At 34.8% G+C, this 21,657-nt stretch overlaps 1 protein-coding gene and 1 non-coding gene across 2 annotated transcripts in view; one reads left to right on the forward strand and one right to left on the reverse strand.

Moving 5' to 3' along the window:
• The window catches only part of LOC123678257 (transcription factor Sox-2-like), an 86,107-nt gene that overhangs the window by 17,720 nt on the left and 46,730 nt on the right, over nucleotides 1–21,657 (reverse strand). The window contains exon 4 of the mRNA XM_045615168.1: nucleotides 2,516–2,652. Coding sequence (XP_045471124.1) covers nucleotides 2,516–2,652 — 137 coding nt within the window. The remainder of the gene's footprint in view (nucleotides 1–2,515; nucleotides 2,653–21,657) is intronic.
• Nucleotides 20,729–20,801, forward strand: Trnav-uac. The gene has a single exon. It is a non-coding gene; the product is annotated as a tRNA-Val (tRNA).

Raw genomic sequence — 21,657 nt, forward strand, 5'->3', positions numbered from 1 at the left:
TTGTTTAGCAATGAAGCTCACTTCTGGTTGAATGGCTAGGTCAACAAACAAAACTGCCTCATTTGGAGTGAAGCTAATCCTCAAGTGTATGTCGAAACACCGTTACATACAGAAAAACTGACTGTTTGGTGCGCTTTATGGGCTGGTGGAATCATTGGTCCTTATTTCTTTAAAAACGATGATGGCCAGAACGTTACAGTCAATGATTACTAACTTTTTCATTCCTGAATTGAACAACCATGATGTCCAGGAGCTGTGGTTCCAACAAGACGGCGCAACATGTAACACACAATCGATTTATTGAAAGACACGTTTGGTGACCGCCTAATTTCACGTTTTGGGCCTGTGAATTGGCCTCCAAGATCTTGTAATTTAACACCGCTAGACTACTTTCTGTGGGGCTATGTAAAGTCATTGATCTATGCGGATAAGCCACAAACCCTTGACCATTTGGAAGACAACATTTGCCGTGTTATTGGCGATATACAGCGACATATGTTGGAAAAAGTCATCGAAAATTGGACGTCCAGATTGGACTACATCCGAGCCAGCCGTGGCGGTCATATGCCAGAAATCATATTTAAAATGTAATGCCACAAGATTATCTTGCGGATAAATTAAATTTATGTTAATCGAATAATCCATCGTTGTTTAATTGCAATTTAGAGTTTTATAGCTCTAAAAAAAAACACCCTTTATATTAGATTCCGAAATTGTTCTAGCGGGTATACCCTAGTAGTCTTCAATTGGCCAGAAATAAATTCAATAAACCTCTGTCTAAATTTGCCGCATTTTAACGAAAGATTTTCCACTCAACTTTTCACCAGGATGTGACTAATTCCAGTGAAGGGGGGCAAGTCCGTGTATCGATTTTCCGGTTGCTCCTCAAAGTGATTTATGTCGACTTACGTCGCGAATCGTGATTTGCAATTCCTTGTACCCGTAGGTTTTCCGCTTGAGCCAGTTTAAAATTGATGTTGTCCGGAACAATGGATCGTCTAGTATATACCAGAGGATGAACCGATATCCTCATCCACCCCCCAAGTTACACGGAAAATTTGTGTTTACTGTAACTAACGAAGTGTGAGAAATAGTGCACCAGTTTTTATTCGGTAAAAAAAATACGCGAAGTCACGATACGAGTGATTAGCCCTGGGGACAGTATGTGATGTGCCAGGTGTCCGACGGCGTTCCATAATTAGTTTTTCAGGTGAGAGATCGATCAATTTGGACGCCTTCTGATCGTGAAACGATGCCTTTGGTCCTGCTGACGACCTGGACAATGTCCCTATCGAATGTGTGGTCCATTATGACGCGTTTTGAATTAAATTGGGAGGTGAAAATAGCGCATCGGCTTATGCCGAAATTTCGATCTAATCTTCTACGGTCTTTATCTAGAGGTTCAGGTTTGGAGAATCCCATCATTTGACAGCTGTTCGATTGACAGTTAAATATGCTGTGGTCTATGAGAACAGGATGTTCGGAAGAGAGCAGTAAGGTTGAAGGAGGAACACAGGCTCCAAAACTTCATAAAATGCGTTAAAAACTCATATTGAAGGTTTTTTGTAAGTGTGTGTGTTAAGTTGAAATTGATCGAATAATTTTAGGAAAAAACATGGACCCGCAAACGCTTTGCTTTCGAGATTCAGGGTATTTCTTGTAGTACTACTTTCTTGTGATGATTATGCCAGTTTATCGAACATTTATTACTATTCGTTTCAGATTTGATGAATTACTTTAATAATAACTTATAATTAATTTGTTCATCACAGCTTACTAATTGGATTTTTATAATAGTTTGGATTTTCCTGAGCATTACTAGATGATAGTTTACCTTTTACTCGAAATCAGTAGCACATACGATAAAACTGTAAGAAACCAAAAAGTGTAATAATGGACCAAAGTTTACATTTTTCTAAACTACCAGTGGTCCACCCAAAAAAAATTCTGGAGAAAAAACCAGAAAAAATATCCGCTGTAGATTTGCATTCGAAATAAGTATCACATTACCAAAACTTCAATTTGGAATATCTAAACCAAATGTAAGTTAAATATATTGTGAAGGGAAGGTGCTATGAGAAAAAATTTAGCTCTATTAATCTCTATCTCGGGAACAAAGGGTTTGCGGACCTATATTTGTGGGACTTTATTTTCAATGATCCGAGGTGTCTATCATTTTTGTTTTTACCTCCAATTTAGGAATACTATTATAATTAATGGTTCGAAAATATTAAGAATTCCTCATCTGGAATCGACCAACAGTCCCTATTTTTTGTGATATTTATAGATATTTGCATATTGCACAATTTTAAAGCAATTTAGCTTTATCCGTCACATTTAGAAAAATATTGAAGAAGAAGATAAGACTTCTTCTATATTCTTCTTCTATCGGTAAGTCTTATTATCCACTTGTGTCTTGACTATTCTTAGACAGCACTGACAGCAGTTTCTATTCGATATTGATACAAAAATTCTTGGGTGTGATAAATATCTAATAACAAGGTAGAAAACTCACTTGTGGAGAAGAGCTCAAACCAGCTGACATAGCTGCTGCAGACTGTTGAGCAGCAACTGCAGCTGCCATAGAACCAAGGGAACCATAAGCTGCTGGATGGTTGTAGTAATTCGCCATGGTAGAGCCCATACTACTCGCTGCAACAAAAAAGAAACATTTTAATGCAAATGCAATTATAAGAGTACATATTAAAAGAACAGTTCATAAATGGAAAGGTTTCAATGTATGTTCATATCAAGAGAAATAAATAAAATAGAGAAAAAATAAAAAACAATCAAGTAGAGATCTAGAAGTATGAACAACAGAACCAGAGAATGCGTAGGTGTGGCGGCTTTTGTATCTGAGAAATGAATAACTTTCACGATTGTTCTTTGGTTGGTCGCATTTCATGTTCAATCAATCTTTTCAAGTAATTGTTGATCTGTTTAGCTCAGATATCATTTGAATATTTTTCTATTGAACTAGGTGCATATTGAGATGCAACACGACGAAGTGTATAGCGTAGTTTCTGTAAATCACACCAACTATTCGGGATGCGCATATTGAAACATGGGGTAGGTGGCAGTTTTCGGTGTTGAAGTTCCCTACGCTACAATGTGTTGTGTGGCTCTTGTTTAATTGTCACTTCTTATCGTTTTTTCGGTTATTCCTTTAAATAAATAAATATATATTTATTCCCAAATAAATCAACAATTACATAGATGAATTAATAAATAAATTAATGGAACCGGAAGTTATTGTTGCTGTGAAAGTGAAAGATTTTAATTAAGAGAACCGATTAAACATGTGCTAATCAAAAAAACCTATGTGATATTTATTTGGGAATTTGAGAAACACACATCTTATGGCCAAAATAGCAAAGAGCTCGAATCTCTGAACTTGCCGGAAAAAGTAGTGCATTGTTGCGAATCGTACCTGGTAAATAAAAAATTTGGAGTGAATATCAACGATCAGAGAAACAAAAGCCGGAGTTCCCGAAGGATCGTTGATAGGACCGCTGCTGTTCAACGGTATGGCAGACCGAAAATTAATATATGCAAGATAGCCCAGTTTGCAGATGACATGGCTATTTACTGACACAAAAGAATGCCTAGAACAATTACCAGACCGTTACAGATAAACCTAGATAAACTGATGGAATACTTCAAGAAATGGAGATTCAAAGTGAATACGGCAAAAACAGTTGCAATCTACTTCGGAGGAACAAAAGTAAAGAAAGGGAAAGTAGGAAACGTCAAAATAGAAAATCAGACGATAGAATGGAAAAAGGAAGCAAAACATCTGGAAGTAATTCTAGATGAAAGAAGAAAACAGCAAAAGGTAAGGCAATTGCACAAGAGACTGTACCCACTGCTCAACCTAAAAAGTAAACTTTCCTTAGAAAACATGCTGAAGATAATAAAATAGTGTTTATGCCTAGCATTACGTATGCAGAAGTAACCTGGTATAATACGAAAGACAATAATAAGGATCAGTTGCAAAGTACACTAAATACAGTAATCCGAACAACGGTTTGCACTCCATGGTGAATAATCAACCAACAAATCAGAGAAAAATTGAAAATTGAAACTATAAAGGAAATAATAAACAAATAAAGAAAAAAGACAATAGAGACGCCGAAAGAGCATAATAATAGTGAATTAAGTTAATTAATTACTACAAATCCAAATAAGAAATACAGATAAGAGGAAATACCTCTTTCAAAGAACCAAATAGAAGAAAAGAGCGACATGCAGAAGGGAGAAAAGTCTCCCAATCAGACAACAGTAGGAAATCGCAGACATTAAAGTAGAGGCGTAGGGAATAAAATTCCTTTCCTTATACAACAAGAAGACCTGAGCATGCTTGGTTGGCGTTCGATATGAAAACGGTCCAAAGATTCTTCCAGTGTACAACGTAGGTACAGCAATTTTTTGGGTCAAAGAAGACATCGAGATGCAAATAGGACCAATCACTGAAAATGATTTTGTGCAGCGTGAAACCTTCTTGCACTTCATGTTGATCAAGGATTCAATTTACAGTGTCATATAATTTATGGCCGCTATGACGTTTTGCGAGCAAAACTATCCCAAATGTGGTCTTTATTGACTCATACGCGCCAATTAGCTGGATACATTATTTCCGATACCGAAACTGTTGATATCCATCCACCACATAAACTCACTCCAGTTGATGAATTATATCGCCATATATCATTACGTCCCATAAACTTCCAAAGTTTACGACCGGTTCAATTACACCGTAAAAGTAAAACGATCAATGCGATTCATTCCATTACCCAGATGAATATTTAAACTAACGCTTGTGCTGGTTCACAAAACCGTCGATATAAACAAGCAAAAAACTACTGAAATAAATGGGAAATAATGAAACTAATGGAGGAATCGACAAAGGATTCATTTGTAACCGGGCGGTTACAGGTGGTAAGGTATTAATCATATCAATTTGAGCCGCTTCGGATGGCGTGGATGAATGAGAGGACGTCGATAAGGAGCTTCGGGATTCACGAAGAATATAGTCATCATTTTTAAACGCGCGATAATCAGCCATTCGAGATATAAAATTATATATATACAACTGTCATTTACAGGCGATTCTGTCTTCACTCCGGAGAGATGCAGGCGATAAATCATTAGTTGCGCGTCAATATCTGCTTGTCAAAAGGCTGATTTTAAATGAGGCTTGATTGACAGCTGAAGACGCGGTCTCATGAATGCTTCGGTTGATTTTTGTACGATTCGATGGTGTGGGTTGATAAGATGGATTTGATATTGTCTATCGGAAAGGTTGGCACTAAACGATACTGATAGGTTTCTTCCTCGTAACACTATTTCCAGGTATTTATCATTTAGGTTTTGGCTGAATGTTTTTGTTTTGTTTAGGGATTGGTCATCTTCGCTGATAATGGAAGGTGAAAATTGTTTGAGAAGAAATTTGTGGAAGCCATTTGATTCACCATTGATCAACCGCCTTAAAATTTCTAATACAATGATTGGTAATTATTGTTGTAGTCCTTAATGAGACGTTGGAATTTTTTTCTAATAATATGAAAACTACACATTCGATTGAGATGAAAATTTGCATTTGGATGTAAAATAATGAATTTCAATTCATTCAATTTCATTTCAATGACATTGAGATTTTACGTGTGATGACAATTTCAAGCTAAGGGCAAAATTTCGTGTTAATTGGGCATCAGAACAATCAATGATTCAAACAAAATATCAAAAAAAAAGTTAGGAGTTTTTGAGCGCTCATCATTCACCGGTGCCGTACGTGGAGATCACATATAGGTTCAGAAAATGTTCATTTTTCCAGAGAATACTATTGTTCCAGTGTAGCAGTGCAACAGTCAAAACATCTGCGCGACTATCAAACCGTAGCGTAGCTCGCGAGAGTGACATCCTCACTTCGCCATTGAAAGAGCACTCGTTTATTCGATATCGAATCGCTATACACTATCAGGTTGGGTCGTATAATAGTCAGCAGAAATATATACCAAAAATCCAAGTAATGTACTTTAATAATTAATGAAAACAAGAATATCTACATACTGTGGCGGTCTTTCCGTCCTGTTACTACAGATATTCATTTTTTAATAATGTTTTTTGTTATGGTATATTGAATACTGCTTCATCAAACTTCTCAATATTGACTGGAATTTAAAGTCAACTGATCCAGCTTGGAAGTAATTGTCACTTTTGTCCAACCAAATATTCAAAATTGATATAGAAACTAGCTTGAACTGGGAAACTACTGGGGAAAAATCTCTAAGGCGAGGTTGGCAGTAATTTTAAAATTTTGCGTATCTAATGAGGATTCCAAAATTGTATAAAACCTGATAATTTATTTCTCTAATTCTGTGGTTATTCCGTTCATTCTTCCACATCTTGTAGAACAAAATCGTGCGAGAATATATCAGAAACGCACAGTTTTCATGGTTATATTTTATTATTCTATGTTGGAACTCCGAACTTTCCGCCACGGATTTATCAGTCAATTCATCAATTTGCCTTAAAGAAATCAGTTCTGCCAACCAACATTTTTCAATGCAAAAATCACTAAAATATATTTATGGAAATATTTCATTAATTTCAATGAAAATGCAATGAATTAGAGAAAATAATGTATAATACTCGTACAGAAGGCTCATTCTACCACTCGTTCATTCCAAAACTCGCCACTTCGTGGCTCGTTTTTGAATTTTGAACTCGTGGAAGAATATCAATGCCTTCTGCACTTGTATTATAAATAACTATTCTTAAACTGCGGGAAAAAATATTTTCAATGAAAAACAAATTTTTGTCGCCTACTTGAGAATGATTCTGAGGTACCCTCGGCTTTACTCAAGGACATGATTTCATTTGGATTGAGTGTGAGAGAAACTCTATAAATGAATGTGTCAATGCTTGGCTCAGCTAAAAGCACTAATTTTTTCTGTATCTATACTATGTTCATCTGACCATTGTGATTAGAATTGTATGATTTGCTGCCGTTATACAGGCAGTACAAAAAAGTGTACCGAAAAATAAGTTTAGCTCGATGAATAATCTTATGAATGAATCTGCTGACATCATGTGACTACAAAAACTCAAATATCTCGAAAACGGTTCAATTTTTTGTATTCGGATAAGAGTACCTTTTTTATGTTATTTTTTGCTCCATCGAATGCATCTATTTTTTCACCAAAACGAACATACCGAAATCATGACTCACCCTCTAAAAAACCCTTCATAACAATAACAGAAATGTAGAAGTGTAATAAAAAAATGTATTTCAACAATATACAGTTGTGCACGAAATTTTGGGCCATAAGTTTATTCATCAAACTATACTTATTTTGCAATGTACTATCATCCCCAGAAAGCTCGGTCACATTTTTGACTCACCCTGTATTGGACTCGAATACATTGGAGTTTTCTCTAGAGTCTAGAGTCTAGTTTCATCAATTCTATATAGTGATTTTGAACATTATTAGATACTTTTACCTCCTAAAAAACAACTAGGAAACAGTACTAAAAATTTGTCTTCAGTATTTCATCCTACCTCGTTATAATAATTTCACTTTTTCGACATTCTAATACATTATCTACAACATAAACATATAAATAGCACAGCGAATATATTTTTCTCGAAAATGATAGCACAACTTAGTTCTTCATTGAGTTATACTTTTCTAGCCCGCAAGTAGCAAGCGATCTCATCATGTCAAAAGTTGAAATATAAATTCTCATCTATCGAAGATAATACCCTGAAAAGGCTTTAAGGTTAACGGAGCTTGAGATAAAGATCATCCTAATGTACAATAACAAATGGTTCAGATTAATCCAATCGACAATGAACAATTTGTCCGACCGTTCGTAGAAAATAGCATAATGAACACAATGGAGAAATGACAGCATATTAGTCTTTCTTCTATTTTATTTCATTCTATTCGAGCCTTACGTAATTTCCAGTCATTTGCATAGAATAACCATCAATCAAAACTGCTGCTTCGGATGACGAATGAGTCGAAGGTAAATTATTCTGATGTTGACGCCTGGCATTCAAGGAACCACGAATTAATAGTGCAAATAATGGAGGTACGATGCGTGCGCAAAGCCGCTATTTTGTTTTTATGGGTTTCGCTGGGCTTTTGTTCGGCAAGGAGTGTTGGATATGTTTTGGAATGTTCAATCGAATGTGTGAAATGTTGTAATGGCACTACTGGCATTTTTAATTCAATATAATGCTTGGACCTTGCCATTATGTGTGGAATATAACATCATGCTGGAGTTCCACAGGAGTCAATTTTGGGGCCACTTCTTTTTATGATTCACACTCCGAGTAATGGATAAATATGGATCATATTTATCCAATTCTTCAACACTTTCACATACAGCCACAATATTTTCGTTCGAGCGTGCATTTAGCTAATGTATGGGCCTTATAAGAAATCAGTAACACATCCAGTCTCTTTGATTTTTTTTTACTGTCTTACCAATTGTATGCTCAGATGGATGATTATGTCGATCATAATCTGCGTACTGATTACAGCACCATTATGTTTGAAGTAAGTTTTCACAATTTTATTACGTTCAGCAGCAAATGAACGATTCATATTATTGAATGGCTAACCTTCAACTGAACATATGACGTTTCGGATGACAATTCTGATTGACATATGTCATTAAAACAGGGCTGTGAAATCCGGACCACGACATAGATAAACCAGTATATTAATTGTTCCTTATCACTTTCTGAGTTCCATAAATGCAGTTTCTTTAATGTATTAACTTCAGATTTCTTATTTCTATTTTTTTCATTCATTATTGTACAGATATTTTCAAGGTTTAATAGTTTCAAATTTATAGGTCGAGTAATTTACGGCAACTTTATTACCAAAAAAATATGAATAAAATAATTTTTTCTGATAATAAAATTTGACTTCACAACTTGGTAAGTGTACTACATATTTCATAAATATAAAAGGGAATTTCATTCGTTATAAGCATGCTTGCATTAAGTACAGAAAATGGTTATTTATTATTTTTATTTATTTTTTATGTATATGAATTGTGGGGGGGGAAATTCAAGGTGTAACAAATTAATTTCTGAAAAACTGTACCCAAATAATGAAATCGAAAATAAGGCATATAAACAACTATGAATAATAATAAGAGAACGACCTATGTTTATGAATGAAAAACATAAACCTACCACCATAAATCGACCTCCTAAATTTTCTACGAAAATATCGCAGAGATTAAGCTCATACATTTCAGTAGGCCTCTCTCGCGCAACCAAAATAATAATCACCAGATTTATTGTTTATCGGGAATTTATTGAGGTCCATAAAATATCTCGCAAAACACGTTGTCAAAGCAATTCTTTAATTCGGTCCGAAGTGACGCTGCTTGGCCCCCCATGATGCAACAGGAGGGGGCTTTCAAGTGAAGAAATTCCATCGCTGTGCACGTGGTATTAATTTTTTTTTCAATTCTCTGCCTATACAAGGTGTTGTTTTGCGATTCGGGACTATCAGAAAGTTTGCCGATAGACCGCAGATTAATCAGAGGCGTACGTTAGTGCCAGATTTGATTTAGTTATTTTCTTGAATAGTTTTTGAGGGGTTGTTTCCGAACAGAACGCTCTATCATAACATTATTTGTATTTACGAATAATTTGCCGAATTGGGCAAAATCCAATTAAGGGTTCTGAAGATATGGATGATTGAAATTTTTTTGTTCTGATAATTTTAAAACTACATATTCGCTCTAGATGAAATTTTAAAAATTCCTCTCGAAAGATTCCATTAAAATCTGGGAAATGGTTTCTGAGATTTGTGAACTTAATATGTTTCAATGACTTTAAGTTATACGAAATTTCAAGATTTCATCTTCTAGATATTCTACAACAACCTTTTTCACATAGGCCTACAAGGCCATTTTTTTCCGAATTTCGAGGCTTTATTGTGAAATAACTGCTTTTAGATTCATAATTCCAAGTATTTTTCATCGCTGACCACTACCATCTTCCATCTTTCGGGCAGCGTACGAATCTCGCGATAAAAAAATCTGGTCTACTTTTGAAGCGATCCACCCATCGATCCAATTTTTTACTTCTTCATTGGACAGGAAGTGCTGGTCGGCCAGGCCGTGTGCAAGTCCGAGGGAGCAACGTCTGGAGAATACGACGGGTTGGATAGGACTTTCCATTTCCAAGTATGTCCTGACCACTTTCGCAACATGGGGTCGAGTATTGTCATGCTGTAAAATCACTTTATCATGTCTCTCGTTGTATTGCGGCTGTTTGTCTTTCAATGATCGGCTCAAACGCATTTATTGTGTTCGATAACGATCGCCTGAGTTTTAACAACAACTACACTACGCCGAGCTGGTCCCACCAAATACTGAGCATGACCTTGGAACCGTGAATATTCTGTTTGGCCGTCAACGGGGCCAATTTTTCGTCTTCAGTCACAATGCGATTCAGAAATCATTTCCGTCTTTGCCTTGCAAGCAGCTGATCACAAACAAACACCTTCCAACATCTCTCGGCTTCAACTCGTACTTACGGCACCCAATTTCCTTGTTTCTGAATCATTCCCATGACATTCAGGTGTTTTAAAATGACTTGTTGCGTAATTTATAGTGATCCTGACAATTCTTGTTACATTTGACACGAGTCTTGATCAAGTAATTCCGCCAATTCTGCATCTTCGAAAACCTCTTATCTACCGCCATGCTGGTCTTCGACGTCGAAATCACCATCTTTGAAGCGTTGAAACCACTCTCGGCATGTTCTTTCACTAATAGCGGCATCACCATAGGTATTTGGGAGTATTCGATGAGCCTCAGCCGCAGATTTCTTCTTCATAATAAAGCAGAAAATTAAAAACTCCCGCAAATGAGGAAAATTTGGCTCATAAGCTGACATGTTGTATCCAGACTAGCTTTATGATGCAGACACAAATCGATCAATATTTCGATGGCGTTATGTTTACAAATACCTAAGCTCATTTTATGACATCTACGTTCTATTTATTTCGACTACCACTTACTGCTACAGACATATTTAACAAAACGGCGGAAGCAATGTTGTACATTATTTCATACTCGAAAATCATTTAGCCCCTTAATGAACTTTGTAGGCGTTTTAAGACCTCCAACATATTTCTAAAATTTCTTGTCTCTCTGATTACCTCTTTTTATACGTAATGTATTAAGGGCTGATGAGATTTTTATTCAACCAGTTCATCAGTGAGTATAGTCTTATGGTTTCAGATTAAAATTCACAAATTACAGTCTAAATGACTGCGTCTTGTTCCCAACGATAACTTCCGCTAACCCCTTAACAAGTAAAACATCCCAAATCCACCCATACCTTAAATTCGGTTTTTTCAGACCGCAAAAACGCGGGCTGCATATCCGCCATCACGCCACATCGAACAATGGTCGAGTACAGAATGAGTGCACAATTTAATTCCACGATTTGAACCATGTGAAAATGCGTTTCTACACTTCATTATCGACGGGAACCGGAGCCAAACAATGGCGGGGACTTCGAGTGGGGGTTCGGTCGATGCATCAAATTTTTCCGCATAATTTAACATTCGAAATCAACGGTAAGAGGTCAAAATTACCATTAACCGGGGCGTTTTAATTAAAAACACTACAGTGAATCATGCGCGCAGTCCGGTACGTGTTGTAGCTGTCAAGTCTTGCTTATATAGACAACGAAATAATTAATTAACGGGAAAAACAAAGAGGTCCTCATCAACACCGAAATTTATAAGCATATGATGTATGCGTGAATGTAGAGTGGCCATTTCGTCATAATGGGGTGAAATAATTCGATTCAACTAATTCCCATTCACACAACTTATTTATCCAGATAAAAAGTGATGATATAGTATTTTTTTCTCTAATTCTGTGGTTATTCCGTTCATTCTTCCACATCTTGTAGAACAAAATCGTGCGAGAATATATCAGAAACGCACAGTTTTCATGGTTATATTTTATTATTCTATGTTGGCACTCCGAACTTTCCGCTATGGCTTTATCTGTCAATTCATCAAATTGCCTTAAAGAAATCAGTTCTGCCAAGCAACATTTTTCAATGCAAAAATCACTAAATTATATTTATGGAAATATTTCATTAATTCCAATGAAAATGCAATGAATTAGAGAAAATAATGTATAATACTTGTACAGAAGGCTCATTCTACCACTCGTTCATTCCAAAACTCGCCACTTCGTGGCTCGTTTTTGAATTTTGAACTCGTGGAAGAATATCAATGCCTTCTGCACTTGTATTATAAATAACTATTAATGCACGCTATTAACATACAACACAAAAACTCGGCCACTTAAAATTTGGCTGAAGTTCGTTGCTCAAGAACTTTCGTAATTTTTCATCTAGTTCAATTGTTTCTATGCCAAATCGAATTGAATTTTGTTGGCATTACAAAAAATTGCCAGAAAAGTTTTCTGAAATTTTTGATAGCTTATTTATAAACAGAGAAAGAAAACACGTATTTGTAGTCTAATTTCTTAACACCCTGTGAAACAGTTCAGGAAATTAGTAGAGTTTTCATGCATATTAATTCTTCAATAAAAATACTAATTTCATCTATTTTTTTCTTCCATTTCAAAAAAATTGATAAGTGAAGACTTTCCGAATTAACGAACTCTTCAAAATGAATAATAAATGAGAACTCCATATTCGATGATCTCTAGCGTAGAACATAACTTGGTTACTTATTTTTGAACTGACCGCTGAAACGGTTTAGACCATTTATAATAAGAAAAGCTGGTGAGAAGACGCTGGTTCACTAAGTTATAGGAAGTTCAAAGTAAACATAGCGATAAAAGCTACAAATGCAATATAACTAGCCAATTCAAAAGTCCCCGGTCTACCATAGTAAAACGCATTTTTTCAGCAAAATCGATTTTATTATTCAACATAGTTGCCTTCGAGGGCGATACAGCGATTATAACGATATTCCAACTTTTCGATACCACTTTTGCAGTAAGATTAGTCTTTCGCTTCAAAATAGGGCTCAGTTATGGCGATTACTTCCTCATTAAAGTTAAATTTCTTTCTAGCGAGCAATTTTTTAAGGTCTGAGAACAGGAAAAAGTAGCTGGGGGCCAGATCTGGCGAATACGGTGGATGCAGAAGCAATGCGAAGCCCAATTCATGCAATTGTACCATTGTTTTCATAGACTCGTGATATGGGGCATTGTCTTGGTGAAATAGCACCTTTTTTTCCTTCAAATGGGGGCGTTTTTTAACGATTTCATCCTTGAAACGATTCAATAACACTATATAATAATCGTTGTTGATGGTCTGGCTCTTTTGGAGATAATCAATGAATATTGGGCGTCCACTGCGTTCGCCGTCTTCGGTGCTCATTTCACCACGTTCAAACTTAGCATACCAATCAATGATGGTTGATTTTCCTGGTGCAGACCCCGGAAACTCTTCATCAATCCAAGATTTCGCTTCAACTTTATTTTTTCCCTTCAAAAAGCAATATTTTGTCAGCACACGAAATTCCATTTTTTCCTTATTTTTCAAATAACAAAAGTAGCTAAAGTCACAACGCAATATCTCACAAACTAATGGTCGGACTACTGTCAAATCTTGACACGCATCGTTTGAAGGTTGGTACTAACTAAAAACCATATGGATTTAATACTAGCCCCTCCATCTCTGCATCAGACCGGGGCCTAATAATGATATTTGAACAGCTTTTTCGCTACTTTGCAGCTAAAAGGGCTATTCTTCCTTCATCGCTGAGATTTTTTAATTTTTCAGGGGTATTTATCGTCCTTACTTATGAGTTACCTTATTTTCATTGGAATATTAAAGACAGAAGTGTCTCTCTGCTCTGAAGCAAAATTCAGCCTCTATAGTGGGCTACAAAGTTGATATGGGTAACTTTGTTCCTTTTTGATCATGAAAAGTAAATCAATGGGTGAATCTCTCTGGTGCTTGACATATATCATATCAATTTGGCTCTTTCCTGTATTCGAGGTGAAATTGCACTAGCTAAATCTTGAATCCTGGAAATTGACAACTTTAGATATGAGTGGGGTCTTTCACGGATGTCAGTGTATTCACGCTTCAGAAGACTAACCATCAATTATGGATACAGATATGGTATACAGATAGCGATATGGTTCAGGCCAAGTCTGAAAACGAAATCGAAGATGCAATTAAAGGTTTTTACTGCATATGTAGAACATTAGCCAGAATGTTGAGAACCTGCTCTCATATCGCTAAAACAGCTTTGTAAAATGTTCAAGATGTTACCCATACTAACTTTGTAGCCGAGGATACTTGCTGAATTCAATTCCAATTAGAGCAGAGAGATTGTCTGGATAGAGTGCCATTCAAGAATGCTCTGTTGCCTTGCAGTTTTCCACCTAATAATTCCAATCATAAAGACGATAAATACCCCTAAAAGATTGCAAACTCTTAGCCAATAATGAAGAATAGCCTCGTTTTAGCTGAAAAATATAGAAAAATGTTCCTTGGTTCAAAAGTTGATAATATTACATCTGTAGCTTTTATCGCTATGTTTATTTTGAACAACCTATAACTACTTGGGAAGGAACCAGCGTCGACTTGTGTCTTCTGATCCACTCTTCTCATTAACGGCACAAATACAAATTTATCATCTTTTCATATATTCAGATGCCTGGTCCTTTAAGAAAATCAATAGGAACACTATTGTGAATTCAGATATTCGCTTGCATGATAATCGCCTGAAGAAGAAATGAAGTTATCATTTCATTGAATAGGTTATTTGACAGTATAAAATAAATTCGAATCTATTAACACTTCCATCAATTTTTAATATTTGTTTTCCTTCTGCCATTTCGTACCAATGCTGTTTTCCAACTTCTCGAGTTACTAATATCCACAAGTTAAAACAATTGCATCATAAAGACGACTTCAAGAGCTTTCCAAATGAAGACGCAAAAGCTGTTTGGTTCTGCCCATTCCAGGCGATAATAAATATCGAAGAAAGTCCCTCTGGTCACTTCGTGACACTAACTCAATTATCTCAAGACAGTTGTGGCTGACGTCGATACTAAATGTCGAAAGAATCGTATATTGGCGAAATTATGTATGTACTTGTACCGCAAAACTCGTTTTATGAAATTTCCACAATAATAAGTTTATGTTAGAATGCTACCTGTATTAGCATTGGATAATGCCGTTTCAATTGTCAATTCGAAAGATAACTTCCTATAGGTGATAAAAGATCAGATGAGTTAATTTTCTCAGGATTGGACTGTACATTCGTTAATGTTCATTGTTGTCCTAAAGGAGGAATAACTCCTATTTTCCATTAGTGTAATTGGACTTATTGTATTCAATTTCAAAGGTGCGACACATTCAATGACGGACGTATTTCTCTAGATCTGCTTGTTCAATCGATTGACTTGAAAATGAAAAGTGTAGATTGAACTGTCATGCAGTAACGGGGAACTTCTAAGAGGGGTTGTCAACTTACAGCATTCGTATGTCGAAAGTAATAATTTCCCTAGTTGTACACTCGCAACTAGTGAGTGAATATGTATTTAATAAATACTAAATAGTTATTTATTTTACTAGTAGTAGTAGATTGACTGCCGCGGCTGATAATCCATAGCCGAGCGTAGCCAGGCTAGGAATTCAGCCAATGCAGTCAATCTACTTTGTTGCCGAGTAAAACATAAATGTTTTTTGTTCCATAGTTTATAATGATATATGTAGGATATTATATTCGCAAATTATTACAATTTCCACAAGCTTTTCATTTTTCCTGTAGTGATAAATTAAAACGAAATTTGATAGAAATTTGGAATAGTTGGTTGCTATGGAAAAGTATATGTCCATAACAACTATAGCTTGATAACTCTTGAAATCTGTGACAGTTTTTTGGAATAATATCGGATATATTTATATTATGGACAGTGATAGCGACTTAGAAGTACTTACTCCTCCAGAAATAAGGGAGGAGGAAAAAAATATTGATTGTATTATGTATTGTTTTATTAAATATATTCACTTACCAGCAGTGAATTTTCACTGTCGTGTTATCGATTATATTACTACATCATTAGTAAGTGTACAATACAAATATAGCAATAATTGAACAATCGAAATCGATAGTTTCAAATATTTACTTATGAATTGTGAAAATTTATTATATTATTCAATTAGTCAAACTGTTTCCTATACTCAGGCGGACTTCGTCATATTAACAATGCAATAAATTGTTACATAACGCTTATAGGTATACGATCATTTAATGTATTCGGTTCATACTTGATGAAAATTCATCATAAATAAAACAAAATAATTTCGATAAATATTTTTTTCGAATTATTTTATATTATATAACGTTTTCATTGAATTGACTGTCATTCGAATGTGACTTAATTTAGAAAGAATATCAAAAATAAAAGAAATGATAGAATTGGCTCAAAAGTTTGTAACAGATAGATATATTTCAACTAGAAATAACATGAATTCACGAGAATGACAAGAAAACTAGTCAACAAGCTGAAAGTCTTACAATCAAAAACGTTATAACCAATATCAATTACCATTTTGAGGCAATCGTTTCCAATCGATATAAGAAACGAGGATTCGCTGCTACAGTCGTTGGCGTACTATAAATTTGAATGAATAGTCCATATTTTGCATTTTATTGACTAGCATGTATGCTCTGTGATTATTGCTCTCTTCAAGAAAATTGTTAGAGAATTGCTGAAATAAAATTATATTGGTAGAAGGTATACCATATAATTTTTCATCAAAGGTAAGTAATTGAACATTTCAAACTTCAAGATACAATGTATAATCTTAAACTTGTATGTTGCTTGTTTGTAATTATGAATATTCTGTTTGCTTTTCTTAGTATCCTTAATTTCCTTTGTACCTCACTTTTTATAATTTCACAAAATAATTGTTTTATTTGAATTTTTAATTGGGAAATAAATAGTTGTAAGGAAGAATAAATGTACATTCATAATCGGTTCTCTCACTTTCTAGTAAGTCTAGAAGTGTCGAGAAAGGAAAATATTGAACAAGACAAATAATTGTAGCATAAGTAATCTTCATCAATAACTACAAAAGTGCTGTAGTTATTAGTGGATTAAATTTAAATAAAACTATATTCCATATAAAAATGAACTGCTAGTACAAATATAAAAATTCAATGTCATATGCAAAACGAGGGATAAAAATCGAATAAAAACGCTCAAGTACTAATATCGCGACGTGAAGAGGTTGTTTTTAAGCACAAAAAGATCGTTCCAATTTTATTAACAATAGTGAGGCGAAACGTGAATGCTTAATATGTAAAATACCTATCTCCGATCCTGGTACATCGGATACCAAGGTTTATAATGCGTTATCTCATAAAATATGAGCCACGTAGCGTGTTCTGTCCATACTTGTCATATTCGTTGAGAAAAGTTGTTATTTTAGCGAACATCTTGCCTAAATTCAACATTATGCCTTTATTTATGGGCCTCTATATCAACCGACTTCTTTTCTATAAATTACGAATAGTTTAGGCTGTCATTACAGCGAAACTTTTTGTATTATTTTATTGTTATGGTATTTTGCTCCCTATTCTGACATTTCTTCATGTTGGTCACAATAAGAAAAGATTTAATTAAATGTATTTTGTATTTGACAAGATGAAATAAATAATAGAGACATAAATCTCTAATAAAATTAGAATCAACCAAAACGCCAAAACTACCAAAAGATATCATTTTGTGTTTTGCGTCATATCATGTCCTATAAATTGGCGGATGACATCTGATATTGTAACTGATGAAGTATTTGCAGAACATTACCTTTTATTGAATTATTCTGTAGATTTTGAGTTAAAACAATTGTTTGACAATTTCCAAATTTTGATTTTTTTCGAGAACGACGCCTTCAGAAGTGAAATGGTAAAAATTATTTGTGGACTGAATATGTGTAGAGATTTGCAGTGACCGTCCGTGTCCTGTTCAGGAAGCATTTCTTGCTGTAGAGCCCAAATAATAACATTGAAAATTTGAAAACATCCAAATAAGAAATACTAAAAAAAAAGTATTTTTCGAGATAAATCCAGGGATGTGAAAGCACACTTCTGGAAGATGAAGCTGTGCTGGATTTATCACTCATTTCATACCAGGGAGTATAAGGTAGATAGATAAAGATTTCACGATGATGACATAACGAAACTAGATAATTGTATTTGCTGCTGCAAAAATTTAACATATTCTTCATTCCCAAAACTGTATCTCTTAGACACCAGGCGCTACTGCTGTTTTGTATTGTCATTCAAATAACCATGAATAATTGTGTTATATCATAAATCGGTCATAATTTGAAATCATTGAGCTTCGAACAAGTTTTCGTAATAAGCGACTACTAAAGAACCTATACAATGGAAAGTCTTAATAAATTAAGATTCGAAACAAATGTTGATCAACTATCCCAAATGTCATATTTGCAATAATTCTCTGCGATATATAGCGACGTTAAGTGCAAAACGGCATTCAACCTCAACGCTCCTAAGTTGGCTGCAAACATCCGAAAGTCATTTGGTTTGAGTGTCATATATATTAGCCGTGGCCATAATAATGTAGTTGGCATTGTATGGAACAAAGCGATCCATCGTACAGAGTGTTACTGAATAATTGTGTAAGTTCTTAGGGCGTGAATCTTTGTCAGAACGAAAGATCTTAGAATTTTCCTTGAAAAGTTACACGCTCACAGAAATGAGAAATGGAAAAAGAAAGCAAAATATCTGGGAGTAATTCTAGATGAAATAATGAAATTTAACAAACAGATGGAAGAAAACAGCAAAAAGGCAAGGCAATTGCCACGGAGTCTGTACCCCCTGCTCAACGCAAAAAGTGAACTTTCCTTAGAAAACAAGCTGAAGATAATAAAATAGTACTTATGCCAAGCATTACTTATGCAGGAGTAACCTGGTATAATACGAAAGACAGTAATAAGGATCATTTGCAAAATACTTTGCTGGGAGTTTTTGACCTGGCCATGACAGTAGTGTCATCTTCGTGTATGACTAAAGTTGTTCGGTCAGATTTGGGAATGTCAGCTGTGACTGCTAAATATAGAAAAGGAGACAACACATCACCTTGGGGGACTCCAGCTTCGAGATCTCTCGGATCAGAGAGTCTTTTGGAGATTTGTGATTGCTGAAGAAATGGCATTATTCCTCCAATGAGAAGGCCTCCAATGCAACCTCTATTACATTTTTACCAGAAGTTTTTACGAAACAAAATTTCTCAATATTAAAATAACGAATCATTGTATTGCGTCTGTGAAATCAATAGTTTCCTAATGAAAAATATAAAATACAACATTTTGCTTGCATAAATGGATGTTCTGTTGATGGAAACGAGATATTCTATAGTATTTGTTTAGTTTGTTTTTGGTAGGACAAGATCACAAAATGCAATTACTTCCAAATCTTCAGAAATTTAAAGAAAAAAAGATTTTTTTCTCATTTTTGGAAGCTGAAACTTCCTCTTCAATTTTCGACAAGGATTCGCCATCCAAAAACTTGGGCACTTATTTGGTAACACCCTGTATATGTTCTTAGGTGTCCGTGCGTGTTCGCAGGATAATTTATAACTGAAAAAGCACGCGAGGTCACTTTCAACAGTAAAATGTCATTCGACCATATCGGCTCATCTAGTAGGCATGGTAAAAAATCGGGTTCCTTCGTCTTGAGCACTGAAGACGAAGGAGTTAATCCTGAAAAATTAATCATGCTCTATGCCTCTGTCGCAATAGAGATCCTAACAAATGGTTGCGCAGTGCATTGTGTGTTCACTGCGAATCAACTCAGGTAAAATCTTTTTTACACAGTTGTTAACTTTATATTATCGCGAATTGCATGCATTGCAGAAATGCCTTATAATTTGATGTATTGTTAAATGATGAATATTCGCTTCAACTCGTTATATTTCATCTTGTCAGATATCTAATACCCAATAAGAATTCAAGAAAAGTACCGACTTGTTGTCAGGAGCTTTTGATCGCTCGTCATTCATACGCGTATAGTACCTACTTACTTTTGAAGACAATTTTAGACGTATTTGTAAGATGTACAAGATTAAACGTTCTGAAGATATGATTCTCCTGAAATTTGGCACGAGGAATGTTGAATGGTTAGTTTCCCCAATACAAATTGAATTTCAACCTAGTCGAATCCTAGTACCTATATTGCTCAAAAAGTCAAACATCAAAACATCAGCTTTTTCGTATTAGTGCAAGTATGAATATTGTGAGGAGATCATCTATTTTTAAACCACAATGTTTATTTGTTGTCTTTTTATTTTACGTGTGAAAAAAACGCGGTAAATGAAATTGAAGTTTAGTCTGCTAAAGGTTGTTGGCTGTTGAAGAGTGAATTCATAGAAAATTTGTTGAATTATTCACTACACCTATTTGGAAATCCATGAATAAGTTTTCCTCAAAAGTTGCGAATTCGAGTAAAGAATTCTACGAACACAGACAAACCTCTGTGAAGTTTAAGCATATATCTGGCAGATGTTCAATATTACATGAAAACGGCAGATTTAAATATAGATTGGAAGTGTGATCAATAAATTAGAAAGTCAAAACTTGACTGAGGAAAACCTGATTAATGTTGCGGTTATGATTCGCACTGAGCACCCTTATCTTCAACAAGGTTCCGTAGTGTAGCGGTTATCACGTCTGCTTTACACGCAGAAGGTCCCCGGTTCGATCCCGGGCGGAACCATATTTTTTATGATGGAATTTAAATATTTTTATTATTAGTCCATGAGTTCATAATTGTGATTTGATATAAATCGAAAATTAGATATTGAATATTCTATTGAATATCACAATACCCTGAGAGAATAAAAGACAAGTTTATTGATTTTTTTATATCTACGCATTATTCGTTCTACCTATACCTCATCATCATCAGGAAACCACTATAAACTATTTTACCATAACCAAAGAAGGTCGTTGAATATCTAAGGTGGTCTAAAAAGTTTGGGAATATTTGGATAATATCAAGGATATTGCGATTCAAGCTACTTGACTTGATATTGAAGCTACTTGGCGTGAGCTTGACTTTAAATCAACTCAAGTTCAAGTCCAGTAGTTTTTCAATGTTAAGTCAAGTACTTAAAAAATACTTGATTTGACATCGGAATACAACTACTTGACTTGAACTTGAGTTGATTTCAAGCCAAGCTCACGCCAAGTACCATGAATATCTGGTGAATCCCTAGTTAATATGAATATTTTGAAAGGAGGTAGTGAAATGATAGGTATCTTTAACATTTAAGTTGGCGCTATTCCATTATCGATTGCAGTTCTTCTTTATGTATTTTCAGCGAATATTATTTTTAAATAAAGATATATATCTACTAATGCGAAAAACCTTTGTATAGTGAGAATGATAGTTGTATTGTATGGTAATTACTTATTATTTTTATTTTTGTAGTAGAAAAGATTGTTGAAAAAATATGGATGTATAAACTTTACAATTTATTACGGTTAATAGAATCATCAATGTCTTAATGTACTAAAACTATTTATCATCCATGAAGAGTTGTAATTTAAGGCAACAAGATTAAGTGTAA

Source organism: Harmonia axyridis, chromosome 4, assembly GCF_914767665.1.
Source record: "Harmonia axyridis chromosome 4, icHarAxyr1.1, whole genome shotgun sequence".
In the NCBI taxonomy this organism is placed as follows: Eukaryota; Metazoa; Arthropoda; class Insecta; order Coleoptera; family Coccinellidae; genus Harmonia; species Harmonia axyridis.